The 15,216-nt window shown below is 41.3% G+C and overlaps 2 protein-coding genes across 2 annotated transcripts; both read right to left on the reverse strand.

The window, feature by feature from the left end:
- Positions 1-4,423: 4,423 nt before the first annotated feature.
- Positions 4,424-7,328, reverse strand: LOC103982678 (WUSCHEL-related homeobox 8). The gene is made up of 3 exons (XM_009399668.3): positions 6,580-7,328; positions 4,779-5,294; positions 4,424-4,703 (listed from the first exon to the last, which is right to left on the reverse strand). The coding sequence occupies exons 1-3, from the start codon at positions 6,863-6,865 to the stop codon at positions 4,621-4,623; spliced, it is 885 nt and encodes a 294-aa protein (XP_009397943.2). The 5' UTR covers positions 6,866-7,328; the 3' UTR covers positions 4,424-4,620.
- Positions 7,329-9,384: 2,056 nt separating this feature from the next.
- LOC103982668 (uncharacterized) lies at positions 9,385-14,636 on the reverse strand. Its single transcript, XM_009399659.3, has 6 exons — positions 14,450-14,636; positions 13,435-13,518; positions 13,145-13,224; positions 10,735-12,459; positions 10,492-10,651; positions 9,385-10,325 (listed from the first exon to the last, which is right to left on the reverse strand). Exons 2-6 carry the CDS (start codon positions 13,511-13,513, stop codon positions 9,628-9,630), a joined length of 2,742 nt encoding a protein of 913 aa, XP_009397934.2. The 5' UTR covers positions 13,514-13,518; positions 14,450-14,636; the 3' UTR covers positions 9,385-9,627.
- Positions 14,637-15,216: the final 580 nt, after the last annotated feature.

Consider the following 15,216-nt stretch of genomic DNA (forward strand, 5'->3'; position numbering starts at 1 on the left):
CAAGCCTAGCTTCCCGAGGGCTGCACTTAGGTCGAGCCTACGCGCTCCCTAGCCATGTACCTCGACATGAATACCCAAGGGATGCACCTAGGTCGAGCTTTCATGCTCCTTAGTCATGCACTCGGTGTGAAACCCAAGGGTTGTACCTAGGCTGAGCCTACATGCTCCCTAGCCATACACTCAGTGTGAAGCCCCGATGCTTGCACCTCGGATGAGTAAAAGTTAAAAAGGACTCGCTCCTAAGCTATGCACCTCGGCATGAAGACCTGAGGGCTGCACCTATGTAGAGCTTACATGCTCCCTAGTCATGCGCTCAACATGAAGACTCGAGGGTTACACCTAGGTCGAGCTTATGTACTCCCTAACCGTGCACTCGGCTTGAAGACCCGAGGCCTGCACCTTGGATGAATAAGAGTTAAAAATGACTCACTTTCGAGCCATGCACCTCGGCGTGAAGCCCCAAGGGTTGCACCTAGGTCGAGCTTACATGCTCCCTAGTCGTGCACTCAGTGTGAAGGCCTTGCACCTCGGTCGAGCCTACGTGCTCTCGAGCTATGCACCTTGGCATGAAGACCCGAGGGTTGCACTTAGGTCGAGCTTACATGCTCCCTAACCGTGCACTCAATGTGAAGATCTAAGACCTGCACCTCGATTGAGCTTATGCACTTCTGAGCCATGCACCTTGGCATGAAGACCCGAGGGCTACACTTCGGCTGAGCTTACATGCTCTTTAGCCGTGCACTCGGCATAAAGACCTTAGGGTTACACCTAGGCCGAGTCTGTGTGCTCCCTAGTCGTGCACTCGGTGTGAAGTCCCAAGGCCTGCACCTTGGATGAGTAAAAGTTAAAAACGACTCGCTCCTAAGCCATGCACCTCGACGTAAAGCCTCGAGGGTTGCACCTCAACCGAGCCTACGTGCTCCCGAGCCATGCACCTTGGCATGAATATCCGAGGGTTGCACCTAGGTTGAGCCTATGCACTCCCTAGTCATGTACCTCAACATGAAGACCCGAGGGATGCACCTAGGCCGAGTCTATGTGCTCCCTAGCTAGGCACTCAGCGTAAAGACCCAAGAGTTACACCTAGGCCGAGCTTACATGCTCCCTATATGTGCACTCGACATGAAGACCCGAGAGTTGCACCTAGATCGAGCTTGCATGCTCCCTAGTCGTGCACTCGACTTGAAGACCCAAGGCATATATTTCGGATGAGTAAAAGTTAAAAAGGACTCGCTCTTGAGCCATACACCTCAACGTGAAACTTAGAGGGCTGCACCTTGTGCTAGTTATATGTTGGGAAATCATGGGGGCGACATCATATGCGCAGCGGAAGAATAAGAAAAACAAAATCCCCGATTCCCAAAAAGATGTTCGTCGTCGTACGAAGATTAGTGCGCAAAAATCCGCAAAACATAAAACTGCGTATAGAGATTGTGTTACCTAGGGAGATCGTATATCCCTGTTTCCTTGCAGATCCTTAGGAGAGGGTGAAGGAGGTCAAGCGTCCTCCTCTCTAGCGGTGGTCCACACAGCAGGGTTGCGACGACGCTCCTCAAAACTCCAGGCCTACTCTGAGGTGGAGAGGGAGAGGAGAATAGGAAAGGCAAGCAAAGACTCTAGCCTATGAGGCTGTGAATCCCTCCTATTTATAGAGATCCCATGTCAAACCCTAATGGGTCCTTCCCTAGTGGGTATTGGATCTGCATCCAATAAGACAAGGGCTCCGTCGGATATCTCATATCCGAACCTCTACTCATCGCAATGCCTACCATATGTGTGTGACCCTCTAGGCCCAATATCGAGCTGGCCGTGAGTCATACCTGTCAGAACTCCTTCTGACTGAGTGAATTATTATCTCTGTAATAATTCACTTGACTCATCGACTACGGACGTACTAGGCCACTACGCCGTAGTCCCCAGACGATACAGGGGAATCCAATCCATTGGACCTGTCTGTCCTCAGTTACCATGTACCTATAGTCCTTCATCCATCTAATATCCCAGAGACCGTATATCGAGCATGGTGCTGTCAGACCCATACGGTTTCTACTCGAGTCTCGCTCTAATCGGATTCTCCCGGAGAACTCTTTCTCTCTCAACCCGAATGACCCTGGCCAGGGATTTGTCTGAGCAAGAACACATAGGATATTCCTCTCATGACGCCGAGAGTGGATGATCCTCTATTGACACTCAATAGCCCTCGTAAGGTCGACTACCACTCCCAATGACCAGCTGTACTAGATCTGGGGACAGCCAAACCTATAAGTCTGGTATCAAAGAGTGGAGCACTCATACAGGACATCCTTGGTGTCTCAAGTCTAAGGACCAGATACACCACTAGGACTACGGAATCGCTGTCTGACAATAAGGCATCATCAACCATCCAGCATTCCGTAAGCGGATCAATCAGTGAACTCATTCTCCAATGAGCACCTGTACTGTATCCCTAGTGTCCCTACACGAGCAGCTATGAGACCAGCTGCATCCATCATATGAACGAGTATACAGCACACCAGTCTATCCGGTTATCACGATGTCCCTCTCAAGTAACCTATGACCGGGATTATTTAGGATATGTGTTTAAAGGTGAATCGATCTCATTATCGTGATCTCATCACGATCCGATTCCCATTGCACAAATCCAAGGACATCACAATATATATATATATATATATATATGCATTTATGCAATAGTTATAAAGTGATATACGCCAAAATATAATAAGCAAAAAGATTCTGTATCAAGTCACACGTGCCATCACTCATGTGATTGGCTTGCTAGGCACCTATGACTAGCATTATAGGTGCCCTGCAAGCTAATTACATAAGTGATAACACGTGTGACTTGACACATAGTCTTTTTGCTTATTATTATTATTTAGCATTTTATCACTTTATATTGCTTGTTGCTTGAATATATTGTGATGTCAATGGATCTGTGCAATGAGAATTGGATTGTGATGAGATCATGATAATAAGACTGATTCGCCTTTAAACACAAATCCTAAATAATCCCGGTTATATGTTACTCGAGAGGGATATCGAGATAACTGGACAAACTTATGTACTGTATATCCGTTCATATGATGGATGCAGTTGGTTTCATAACTATTCTTGTGGGGACACTAGGGATACAATATAGGTGCTCATTGGGGAATGAGTTCACTTATTGATCCACTTACGGAATGTTGAATAGTTGATTATGCCTTATTGTCATATAGTGATTTTGTAGTCTCAGTGGTGTATATAATCCTTAGACTTAAGACACCAAGGATGTTCTGTATGAGTACTACATTTTTTGATACTAGACTTATAGGTCTAGAGGTTTTAGATCTAGCATAGTTGGTTATCGGGAGTGGTAGCTAACCTTACGATGACTATTGAGTATCGTTAGAGGATCATCCACTCTCAGTGTCATGAGAGAAATATCTCATGCATTCTTGCTTAGGCAAATCCTTGGTCAGGATCATTCAGATTGAAAGAGAAAGAGTTCTTTGGGAGAATCTTATTAGAGCGAGACTCAAGCAGAAACCGTACGGGTCTGACAATATCATGCCCGGTATATGGTCTCTGAGATATTAGATGGATGAGGAACTATAAGTGTATGATAACTGAGGACAGACGTGTCTAATGGATTGGATTCCCCTGTATCGTTTGAAGACTACGGCGTAGTGGCCTAGTACGTCTGTGGTCGATGAGTCAAGTGAATTATTATAGAGATAATAATTCACTGAGCCAGAAGGAGTTCTGATATGTATGACTCACGACCAGCTCGATATTGGGCCCAGATAGGCGTTGCGATAAGTAGAGGTTCGGATATGAGATATCCGTCGGAGCCCTTATCTTATTGGATATCCAATAAGCTCATGAATTATTGGATCATATGAATGAGATCTAATAAGAGCTAATGAGATATTATTGGATAGAGATCCATTGATCTAAGAGATTTGAGTAGTTAGATAAAGATCCAATACTTAATAGGACAAGATTCATTAGGGTTGTGTTGACAGGAGACCACTATAAATAAGAGAAAATTAATGGTTCATAGGCTAAAGAATATTAAAGAAGTATATTCCAGATCTTGTTTATGTCTTGAAAGAATAATTAATAAAATTTGAATGAAAATTTGACGTAGGAGAAACCAGTAGTACATATTCTTAATGCAAGGGAAAAAGAATTTTGTAATAAAAAGTTCACTTTAGTCGGGAAAGAGAACCATATATATATATATATATATATATATATATATATATAAACCATACCTTGTTCTTCGGGTTCTAACTGTGAATGAAGGTTGAAATCTATCGAGTCTGGGAGCTCAATTGCATCTTAATTGCTGCATCGGAAGAAGTTCAAGTTTCTGAGTCTGTCAATCTTGTAGTAATAATCCAAAGGGGACCGAGAAGCACTTAAAACTGCACTGTAAGACGATCAAACATGACAAATGTTTGCTGTAAGAAGAAACCAGAGAACTGTATATCACAATCAAAGATGACCAAGACATGTCTATTAGATCCCAACTAAGACCATCTCATGCGGAGAAGGCACTCGTGTTCTTAAAAATGCAACTTAATAGTCATTCTCAAGTGAATGATTAGTTCAAGCTCATGCATTTAAATGTCAACCCATGATGTCATAGCTTTCTCCTGGATGGTAAGGGTTAAAACTCGGAATGTCAAACTTCTCCATCGAGTTGTCGAATCCTGAAATCATCGATCGAGTAAAAGAAATGTATGTCAATATTTCTACCAGAAGGAAAAAGGAGAATCGAGACGTACTTGGTGTCGATAGAACATATTCATTCAAGGACATCTGCCCAGAACCACTAGAAGACTTTGAACTCTCACTTGATCGGTGTATGCCTTGTGCTTGGCTTAGCTCCCGCTCGAACGAATGGAGTTGTGCATCGTACATGGGAAGATTATTAACACCGGATGGCATGCCTTCATGATGGCTGTTGTCGGGCTTGGGTTTCTTTTCGTTCATGCATTCCTCATCTGCCTCTACTTCAGACTCTGTATTACTAGGAAATGAAGCCATCTGCTTTCGCTTTGATCGTGCTCTCCTATTCTGGAACCAGTTGTAGACATTAGATTCAGAGATCTGACCATGTTGTGATAGCTCAATGGTTATCTCCTTTATCTTCTGCTTGCTCGGAGTCCCATTGCCTTGATTAAACATACTCTCAAGAATTTGTAGCTGCATGGTTGTTGGAGTCCACCGCTGCCTAGCAGTGATTTTGTGACCACCAGACGCCATCAGGGGATCACCGTAGAGGCCTCCCAGCCTCATTCCTAAAGTGACCGATAAGTGTAGGGTAAGTAAACAAAAGAGAATTATATTCCATTGTTCAGCTCAATCCAAAACTACAACACATCGAGTATGGCTCCTCCTGTACTAGTAAAGAAACTTCATGTTGGAGTTTTAGCTATCAAATGCATGCAACTTTTGCAGGCAACAAGATAGGATATATATAAGTGAGATCTGTTTTCAGCATATAAGCAAGAAACTGAGATTTCGAGAATAAGGCGCATGAGTAGTTTCAGAAATGGATTATGTATCGCTGCGGATTATCTTTGTAAAGTTGTCTTCATAATCAAGTCGGAGTCAGTAAACGAGAAAAGTGCACATTTACCATTTATTAGTTTCGTGATGGAAAAACAAACTCATGCCCGAGAATGCGTTTTGCGACAATTTTTAAGACAACATGAAATGTGGATGTGGTTGTAGGCATAAGATCGAAACCCACTGCTTAATGTAGATATTGGAGTAAACAAATACTAACATCCTCCCCATTACTTCAGATGCAGGATTCTTCTTCTTCAAGGTTCTATTTCTGTATCTTGACTCAATACAACTATAATGTCCAGTGATTTATGACATCAATACAACTATTAAAAGTCCCTTCCTCTTCCTCAAGTCACTGTATCACAATCTAAAAGTACATGTCTTGTAGGTTGTTCCCCCTCAACAATCACAGGGTGTATTCTGCTGCTTCTCCGAGCGTCTAAATGTAGTACTAAACCTATTTTAGTGAGACAAACCGCAAGAAATCTTCCTTAATCAGACACGCAAAGTTTCTGCTTCCTACTCTAGCACTAGAACAAAACAATTATTCCTTTGAATAAGCCAAATTGCAATTGTGATAAGTTTCATACAATCCATACAGTTGCTTTATCCTTGTGATAAAAAGGAGTGCCTAACAAATGAGTGCCTGATCTAATGTGGCTATGCCGGACAACCACCATTAATTTGCATGCCATTACTGAATTGAGCAGTAACTTTATAGCAAACAGGGAAGAACAGATATTAATCTCAGCTTCATTAGATTTAGCATTTTCCCAAAAAGAAACAGGGCAAGGGGTTAATACTAGGAAGAACAGTTGGTCCAACCTACAAGTCAAATGTGTTAGAACACTTAGCATATGGAATTCAAGTGACGAAGGTAGATCATGACTTGCCAACAATAGTAGATCCCTCTTGTAACATTCATTCCTTAGCGACCATGACGATGAAGAAACAAGATATCTTTTTGGCATCAAGATCGGGAGGAGGAGGAAAAGAGGAAGAAACGCTGACCTGCGAGGGAGTCGTGGTGAGCAGTGATGGCCTTGTGCATCTCGACAAGTTGCTCACATATGGTGGCATAGACCGCGATCTGACGGCGGAGGACCTCCAGCTGCTCGTCCGTCATCACCTTCACGTAGAGGAGCCCTTCGCCCACCCCTTCCCCTTCCACGCCCGCTCCTCGTCCTCTCCCTTCCCCTACTTCATACTTCCTCTCACCACCACCACCACCACCACCGGAAGCCTTCTCACATCCCATTCTTCGCGTCTCCTCCGTCAAAATCCCGCCTTTCTGCATCCAATATCTCTTCCCGTCCGGCCTCTCCACCCCTTCGCTCTATACTCTCCGTCAAGATCCCACCTTTCTTGGTTCCGACGCTTAGCCCCACGTTGTTCGCTTGTGACTCCGCGAAAGAGGCAAGAAGCGGCAGCTTGGAGTAGTGGCAAAGACAGAGCACGAGCGAAACGAAACAATTCCAAGGGGCCTCGGTCGAGCGCAGCCTCGCCAGGATTCGTGCTCGCTTTACTGAATCGCCGACGCCTCCCCTCCGCTAGCAGTACTCAGAGCTGCGGATACAGATGGGAAGAAGCGGAGAGAGAGAGAGAGAGGAGAGCGAGAGAGAGATGTGTGTGTGTGTGTGTGTGTGTGGAAACGACGTTAAAGGCAAAAGGAAAGAAAGGAAAGATGTGGTGCTGTGGGTGGCGACAACGCTGATATGTAATGATGTTGGACGGAGTGCTCTGCTCACACTTGCACAGAATTGTGGGGGCTCAAAAGACTTCAATTGTTGGGACTCCTTTGGCCTCGCTATATATATATATATATATATATATATATTCTTTTTCTTAGTAACCGATCCATAAATTGATATTTTTATTCTATATTACAGTATTTTCAGTAATATTAAAAAAAATATAATATTTATTATTATTATTAAACTAAATATTATTTTACAGTATTTATTTTTAAGATACCGTTATACTACTTTCCTAATGTTATTGAAAATACTATAACATAATGTAAAATATTATAAATAAAATATTTTTATAAAAAAAATATATATATATATATAATATTATATTATAGTATTTTTATAGGTATTACTTAAAAACATTGTAGTACAGTGTAAAAATATTATAATTCAATTCATTTTTCCTAAATTCATCAAAAAATAGATGGCATACAAGATATAATGAATTAAATTTGATAAGTCGAATTTTCCTAAGACTATATTTCTCTATTATGTATCTAATATTATTCTTCCACATCGGGCATTTATCGAGGAGTCAGCACGTCTTCAACATTAGTCTTACGATAGAACCTCACATGTGAAGTCAACCATGTCGAGATAGAAGCAAGCAACTCCTAATTCAAGTCGAGAAAGGTTTGTGTCCTGATTAAACTTGATTTAAGAGCGATTCCTCTTTACAAAGTGAGCTACATCGATTAAAACTCGTCGTAATAGTCGGTAGATCTTATGTTGGAATCAGTAAATATATTATATATGGTTTAATATAATGAAGAGATTTATTATCATTTTTTCTGCGATATGAGTCACGATAGAAGAGTGGGATCGACAGCAACCTCCTTTCGCTGGAAGACGAGAGGCTGAGCACGCAAATACAATGGAATTGATGGAGATGGCAGCAAGAAGACATCGTCGAGGCAGGGAATGAGGAAGGTTGTTTGCTCGAGGAAGTCCGACATGCCATGTGCGGCGGCGCCGTCGCCACTTGCGGAAGTTGATAGACACATGGCATTAGTTTCATCTTCAGATGGATAAGCTCTCCATTCTTCTTCTTCTTCTTCTTCTTCTTCTGCAATCCTACTCCCAAGAATGGTTCTTGCGCTGTTCTGTCGAAGACCTGAAGCCTGTGAGCATCTTACCTTCTCAGCGTGTTGAAGCTAAGAGAGTGAGGATTCAATAAACACTCTAATAATACCATGGGAAAAAACTGTGTTTGTTTAGATGATTTATGTGTTATTATCATAGAATGATCGTATAGAGTATACAGTGAAATTGACTCATTGATCCAATATTAACACATCCATCCCTTGAGACTATTCAATCTAATTTCTCCTCCCTTCCTTGATCATAGACTCCTCGATCGAAAGGATCATGCAAAATCATATGGGGGCATTGCCTATCGCTCCTCCGACGTATAAATAGGAAAGAGTTTAAAGTTGAGAGTCTAGTTTAGAGAATTTAGAGATGAAGAATATATACATGGAAAGATGAGAGTCTAGTTTAGATGAATATATACTAGATATCATATTGACTATATAGATTTGCATACGCCACATCATCATCAATCTAATTAGGTGGTGCCACATCATCTCCTGGCTAAGTAGACCAAATCGATCGGGCACCATTTGTTGAATCCCAATTGTTTGCTTATGGTTTCATTTAGTACGAGGACTTTCGATTGGTTGTCAAGCCTTGTCACACTATTATGGTATATAAATGAATGCTACACTGATTATATTAATTTAGATGTTCCTATTGATTGAATCAAAACAAGCAGAGTGGCAAAAGGTTCAACTCTTAGTTCAAGAGTTGTGTAGCATTAACATCTGATGGTAACATATATGAATATGAAATTGTGTCAAATTCAGAAGTACAATGTTCAGGATCAAATGGAGATGTAGCAAGCAATTCAATAATCCCTCAACATGGAAGGAAAAAGGTCATCTGATAGATGATAATACAATGAGATCTCAACATGAGAGCCTAAAATAATGAGATTCCAACATCTAATAGATCATTTGGGACTCAGACAATGGCAAAGCATGACTCACAAAAAGGCCAGTGCATATTTGAACAAATAACTCACATGTCAGAATGAAATTTATCAGCATGTTGGAAAAGAAAAGAACAAATAAACTCATATTCAGTAACACACTATTGCTATCAACATCTTGATCAGCCTCAACCATTCTAACTTTACATGAAGGTATCAACATTTTGACCCCTGAGGCAACACTACTTGTCATTTATATTGAGCCTTTCCTCTTGGCCAAACATCTTAATGCGTCAGTTAGGTAAAAGCACACTGACATTACTTGCAAAGGCACATATCATGCGCAATGTCGAAGATTATATCGCGTAGAACGACCCTCTCAATCTGTCTTGCTACAACATCAATGTCCTCGTACAATATGGTTGGCCAAGTTGTCATCTTCAGATCCTGAACCACCATGCTATTTAGAGTGTCAGACTCGTCCATAGGGGAGTTCAAGTATGACTGAATCTGATTCCACAAGTCATCCAACAAGCTTCTTCCTTGTGATGATGATGCAGCTGGACCCAAAATCCATCTCTTGAACATGGAGCAATTTATTTTAGGTCCCAAGACACTTTGCAAAGCCTCATTCACCAAGTCGAACAATAATTTGTGTCCTATAGCTGGGTCATCGTTATGGATGATAGTAGACTCGGTTTCCAGCTTCCCGTATTTGCTGCAAGCTTCCTCTACTTGTTCAAAAACCTGGAGTGAGATTGGCCGTGTCAATGCATCCAACTTCGTTGCTTGATCAGTGGATCTATCCTCATAAAATCCGGCAGTCACAAGGATATCTTGTAAATAAGCTGCATCCCCAGTTTCCTTCTCGATTGTCTCTTTCTTGTGAGGCTGCTCTTCAACTTCCATTTCAGATCCATCCTCACTTTCCTTCTCAGTTGTCTCTTGCTTGTGAGGCTGGTTTTCAACTGCCATTTCAGATCCAAAATACTCGACATGTTCTAACAAATGTGGTTCTGGCAAAGAGTGTATCATTATTAGTATGTGGCAAAGAGATGTACAACTAAAATACTCAAAATTCTTGAAGTTGCATTTGTGACCAAATGCAGACTCAGAATCAAATCTACGGCCATACAACAAGCATAAAGTAGATACTAAAAGTGTGAATGCTATCTGTTCTACCTGGAGTATTGGAACTTAGCTCTTCAGAGACACAAGGTGAAGTGTGATGGTCCATGACCTCAAGTGGTGATATTGGACTTGGGTTATCTTGCTTGCAAAACTCATCGGGAGTACTGCTCGACACCGATGCAGGACTTGGTGGCACCTCGGTAGAGTTCTCCTGAGGCACAATAGTACATGTCAAAACAAGGATACACTTGTCCTGCACTTGTACAAGTTTTAATGAATTTAATCGTTCCTTACCTGTGTGATGCCAGAATTGATGATAATAGAGGGTGCAGTTGGTATTTCCTTAGCTGAATTGAATCCACTTGCAGTTGGTTCCTTAATCAGCCGGGCTGTTTTCCCAAACAGCTTACCCTTAAGATTGAAGTTATGTTTCAGACTGGAAACTCTTCCTTTCAAGCTAAAACTATCCTTTCTTTGTTTTCCGAATTCTGAGAACCCATGTTGAGATGCTTCCTGCTTCCTGCAGATCTGAGTTCCAGTTATATGCTGGTCCTCTAAGAGGAGCTTCCCAAAAACTGTTCCAGACACAGGTGCAGAAAATGATCTGACAAGGTTCCACTGTGATACTGACTCTGCATCAAGTGCCACAATTTTCTCTTTCTGTCTTGGAATTGATTCAGTCACAGCTTTCTTGTCTTTCCAGAGGTTCATGTTTTTCCCTTTATTTGCAAAATCAGACATCAATTTTGGCATTGCCTTTTCTTTGTTTATGGTGGAAGCATCTGAACATTCATGGTTTCTTCGAGACTTCCCCAGAACTATTTCATTCTTCAGGACATTCTTTGATTTCTCTGATACATACTTTCTTGTGTCTCTTCTAATGAACTCTGGTGAATCAGGTGAGTTGACTTGTAAGTCACTCCTAATTGATCTTGTTGACTCAGATCGGATGAGAGTTGATCCAATGTCCTTGGTCACACTTTCTCTTATGTGTTTTGCTATGTCACGAGCAATTTGTTTTGGATCAATTGTCCTTTCACCAAATGAAGTCCCTATGCCGGTTCCTCTACCTCTAGCATTGCTTCTGTTCTTCCCCTGGATTTCATTCTTGAGCCTTTCCTTCACTTCTTCAAGAAAGTCTTCCATAGCACATTCCTTACCAAAGTTATTGGTTGAGGCAGCTAATAACTCTTCATTGGCATCAATTCTATCAAAATTAGGTTTCAGAATCACTATCCGTGTCGGTGAACAAGATCGCTCCTGTTTCTTGTCAGTCCTAGTAACTGTCAAGAATTCAGAATCATTAGCCCTGGTACCAAGTTTCATAGCCATGTTGTTCTTTGAGATAATTTGGCACTGTCTGTTCAAATGTCCATGATCCTGCAGGCTGGATCCTTGTTGTGTATCTACATTTTGCTTAGCTGTTGAGACAACATCTTTGGCTTCTGTGGGCTTCTTTTCAGCCAAAATTTTCTTGGTATCTAGATACTTTGCCATTTTCTCTTTGTTAAGAATTTCTTGTGCAATGATTTGATGATCCTTCACATCTCCAAGAATGTGATTCTTCTGAGACCCTGGATGCTCCCGTAACTTTGAAGCTTGCCATGTCTCAAATTCCTTCTTGAACTTCTGCAGCAGCTCTTCTTGCGGATGTTTGCGTGGTTTTCTTGTCTTCTCGGCTTTGGGATCTCGTTGATTACCATTTAGAAGTGTGTTTTGCTTCGTTTGTCTAGAGGAAGTGGAGCTGCGTGAAGTTTCAAGACCCAAACTACTCTCCATGATCTTATTTACTTCCATAGCTTTTCTCAATCTATCTGCTTCGAGTTCCTTGGCATGAATTTTCCTGCCTTCTTCTGATGGCATCGAGTCCATTCCCATCAAACGGGCAACAACACTTGGTGCAACCTTACTTTCAGTTGTTCGTTTGGAAATCTCTCCATCGATCAACTTCTTCATAGGGGTTCCATTGGGAGAATAATACATTTTGGAGGGATGTTTCACCTGAAAAGAATACTGAAACTGAAAAGTTTTTAGGCTAACCAGATTGAATTCATAAGATGCAGAAGTTTCCAAGTTCAGCTATGTAAATAAGATATTGTCTACCATACAGCAACCTAACAAGTAGAACACTCAAACAACTTGCCCAGAAAGAACCTATCAATGTCATTTTAGCGTGCTGCAAGGGGAGTGACTGAGAAATAGATCGCTGAACAGTGTAGTCCATCAATAACATCACATTATCGATCCAGAAATTTCTAAGAAATCAATAAAGAAACTTCACTACAGATAAATCCTTAATAATTCGACTGATGTCAAAGGAAAGCACACTGAATTTTAACCTTAACATCATCAGGAAGACCCACAGAAAGATTTTTCTTAAATTCTGCCTAAAGTTCAGTAAAATTACCAACAATTGGCTTGCTTTATATTCTTCATATCATTCAATTAGAAAGAACGAGCATGCATAAGGAGCACAATGTTTATAATTTTTCGAGTCCAAGATTACTGTTGAATCTTCAGAGTTGGTAGGATACAGGAAAGTGACATTGGACTCTTCCAAGTCAAAAGAGTCATCTGTCACCTTAAATGTATCTCACCAGTGTTTAGAATTTTTGTGCCATATGATTGTTTAGAAAAATCAACAGATGCCACAATCTAATAATTCTCACTCAATTTGATAGGTTAAATAGAACTAAAAGCTTACCAGATTGTCTTCAGGGGCATAGTAATACCCTATAGAAGTGTCAATAGATACATCCAAGCTATTCCGAGGAGCTTCAAAACCTTCCACATTTTCAACACAAGTAATTCACTTAGAAGAAAGAGCACCAACAAAGATACTAATGTCAAAAATAGACTTTAAAAGGAAAGACCATTTTTGCTTCTTGTTTTTACTCTTATTCTATCTCTACTATCTTAGAATGAATTGCAATGTTTATCGACACTGAGATCTTAAATCAAACTAGCAGCAGCAATGGAGAGTGCAGTCCTTACCATCACCATGCTTCTTATGCGCCCACTTCTGAGATTTACCAGCTTTGCTAGAATCAAATATGTGTGATATTCCTCCCATGGGACCTGGCATGCTCCCAGATAGGTGATCTTTTAGTTTAATAAAGTTCTCATATATATATATATATATATATAATCAGAAATTGCCAGGCCACAGCAGAGTCAAAAACCAAGTTTCTTCCATGCTAATCATCTATGATTGTCAAATCAGTGCGGACTAAGGCCAAGAAGTAAACATTAGGAAAAAAATAACTTGACTGCAGAAAATATGAAAGAAATTAAGAAGAAATAAAATTTTCAGAATAGACTTGAATCCGGGAAAGCCATTCCTTCAGGTGATTTATGAACATGCATGATACCTTTGCAAAATTTCCTTTTTATACAACAGAGTAGGATGCAGATCATACAGAAGGAGATGGTCGTTTCGGAAAACAATCAAGATCCAAAATCCTTCTCACAGAGCAGAGAAAGAGAAAGGGGCAATTTTGTAGTGGTGCCATTAAATCCTATGAAAACAGCTGACAGCTGAGAGAAGTTCCTTCTTCTATTACGTAAGGACAAAGACCAATTTGAGTCAGACAGGAAGCTCCGATTCCATCGCTTAACTCGTCATACATGACGTTGATGGAGATCACGAAAACATAGGATCAAAATCTCAATCAATTATATGCTAGAGAAAAATGGTTGTCTTTTCAGAAAAGAAATAATTAGCCTAAATAAGAATTTCAATCGTACAATTGATGCTTCATTTAGCAGACACTCTTGAAACAAAAGTGCAAGCCAAACCCTTTCTTACATTTTTGAGCTGAAAAGATGCATGCTAGCACAATAAATCATGTACTGTATGACTCCAAAGAGAAGGAAGAACCGAATCAAACTCAAACCAAGCATGAAACTTGTGATGCTTAACAGAAATAAAAACAAAAATCTTCCTTGTTCGTCAGAGCACGAAGAAGAACTAAAAATCAAGTTGCTGCATTTCATGGAAAGGTCAAACCTTTAGGGCTGGAACGGCGACCGGGATCGCTTGGTGATCTCCGCACCGGCCTACGCGAGGGTCGAAGTGGAGAAGCACATCGGGAGCGGTGGAGAGACGACCTTCTACCAGTTGGAAACCGTAGAGAAGTGGTGGAAAGGTCGTGCTTTTTAGAACAGGGATGCACGAAAGTAAAAGCGCTGGAAAAGAGAACCGCAGTAGAAAGCCATTTCTTTTCCCCCTTCTCCTCCTCTTACTTAAATAGCTTCTTCGGAGCAACTCGACCATGGACGTCAAATCCGTTTCCCCAACTCATTCCTTCTGCGGACCATGTGCCGGCATTTCGTAGTTTCTCTCGCTTTTCTCGTTTCCCTTCAAGTCGTTTCACACCATGTTTATGTCGCTTTGATCCGTTTCGATCCAAACCATCCGTTTCGGTATATATATATATATATATATAGTGGAATAAATATGAGGGTACAGCTCACGCGGGAAGGGAGGTTAGTTGGTCGTTGCTTTTGCGCGCTCCATTTGGCGCCACTTTAACAGAACGGTTTCGTCATGAAAACTTCAATGCGCTTAAGGACGCGCGTTGCCGTCCCTCGCGGAGCAGAGCATCTCGATAACCGAGTCCTTATCCATACTCTTCTTTGGTGTGCGATGGAAGGGTTGAAACCCCAATCCTTACTGTCTTAAATCTTAAATGGGCATGCCATGTGAAGAGGTCACTCAAACTTGATTAGGTTAAGAGAGACTGAGGTGCCGGCCACTTTGTGGGCCTAAAGGAT

The sequence above is a fragment of the Musa acuminata genome, chromosome BXJ2-1, assembly GCF_036884655.1.
Source record: "Musa acuminata AAA Group cultivar baxijiao chromosome BXJ2-1, Cavendish_Baxijiao_AAA, whole genome shotgun sequence".
In the NCBI taxonomy this organism is placed as follows: Eukaryota; Viridiplantae; Streptophyta; class Magnoliopsida; order Zingiberales; family Musaceae; genus Musa; species Musa acuminata.

Bases quoted from the DNA above. Each gene is read 5' to 3' on its own strand.
- LOC103982668 (XM_009399659.3), bottom strand. From the start codon at position 13,513: ATGGGAGGAATATCACACATATTTGATTCTAGCAAAGCTGGTAAATCT. The intron at 10,652-10,734 runs GTAAGGAACGAT...ATTGTGCCTCAG, and splicing joins TCAATTCTGGCATCACACAG to GAGAACTCTACCGAGGTGCC. The intron at 10,326-10,491 runs GTAGAACAGATA...ACTCTTTGCCAG, and splicing joins GCTAAGTTCCAATACTCCAG to AACCACATTTGTTAGAACAT.
- LOC103982678 (XM_009399668.3), bottom strand. From the start codon at position 6,865: ATGCAGAAAGGCGGGATTTTGACGGAGGAGACGCGAAGAATGGGATGT. The intron at 5,295-6,579 runs GTCAGCGTTTCT...CGGTCACTTTAG, and splicing joins TCACCACGACTCCCTCGCAG to GAATGAGGCTGGGAGGCCTC. The intron at 4,704-4,778 runs GTACGTCTCGAT...CGATGATTTCAG, and splicing joins ATATGTTCTATCGACACCAA to GATTCGACAACTCGATGGAG.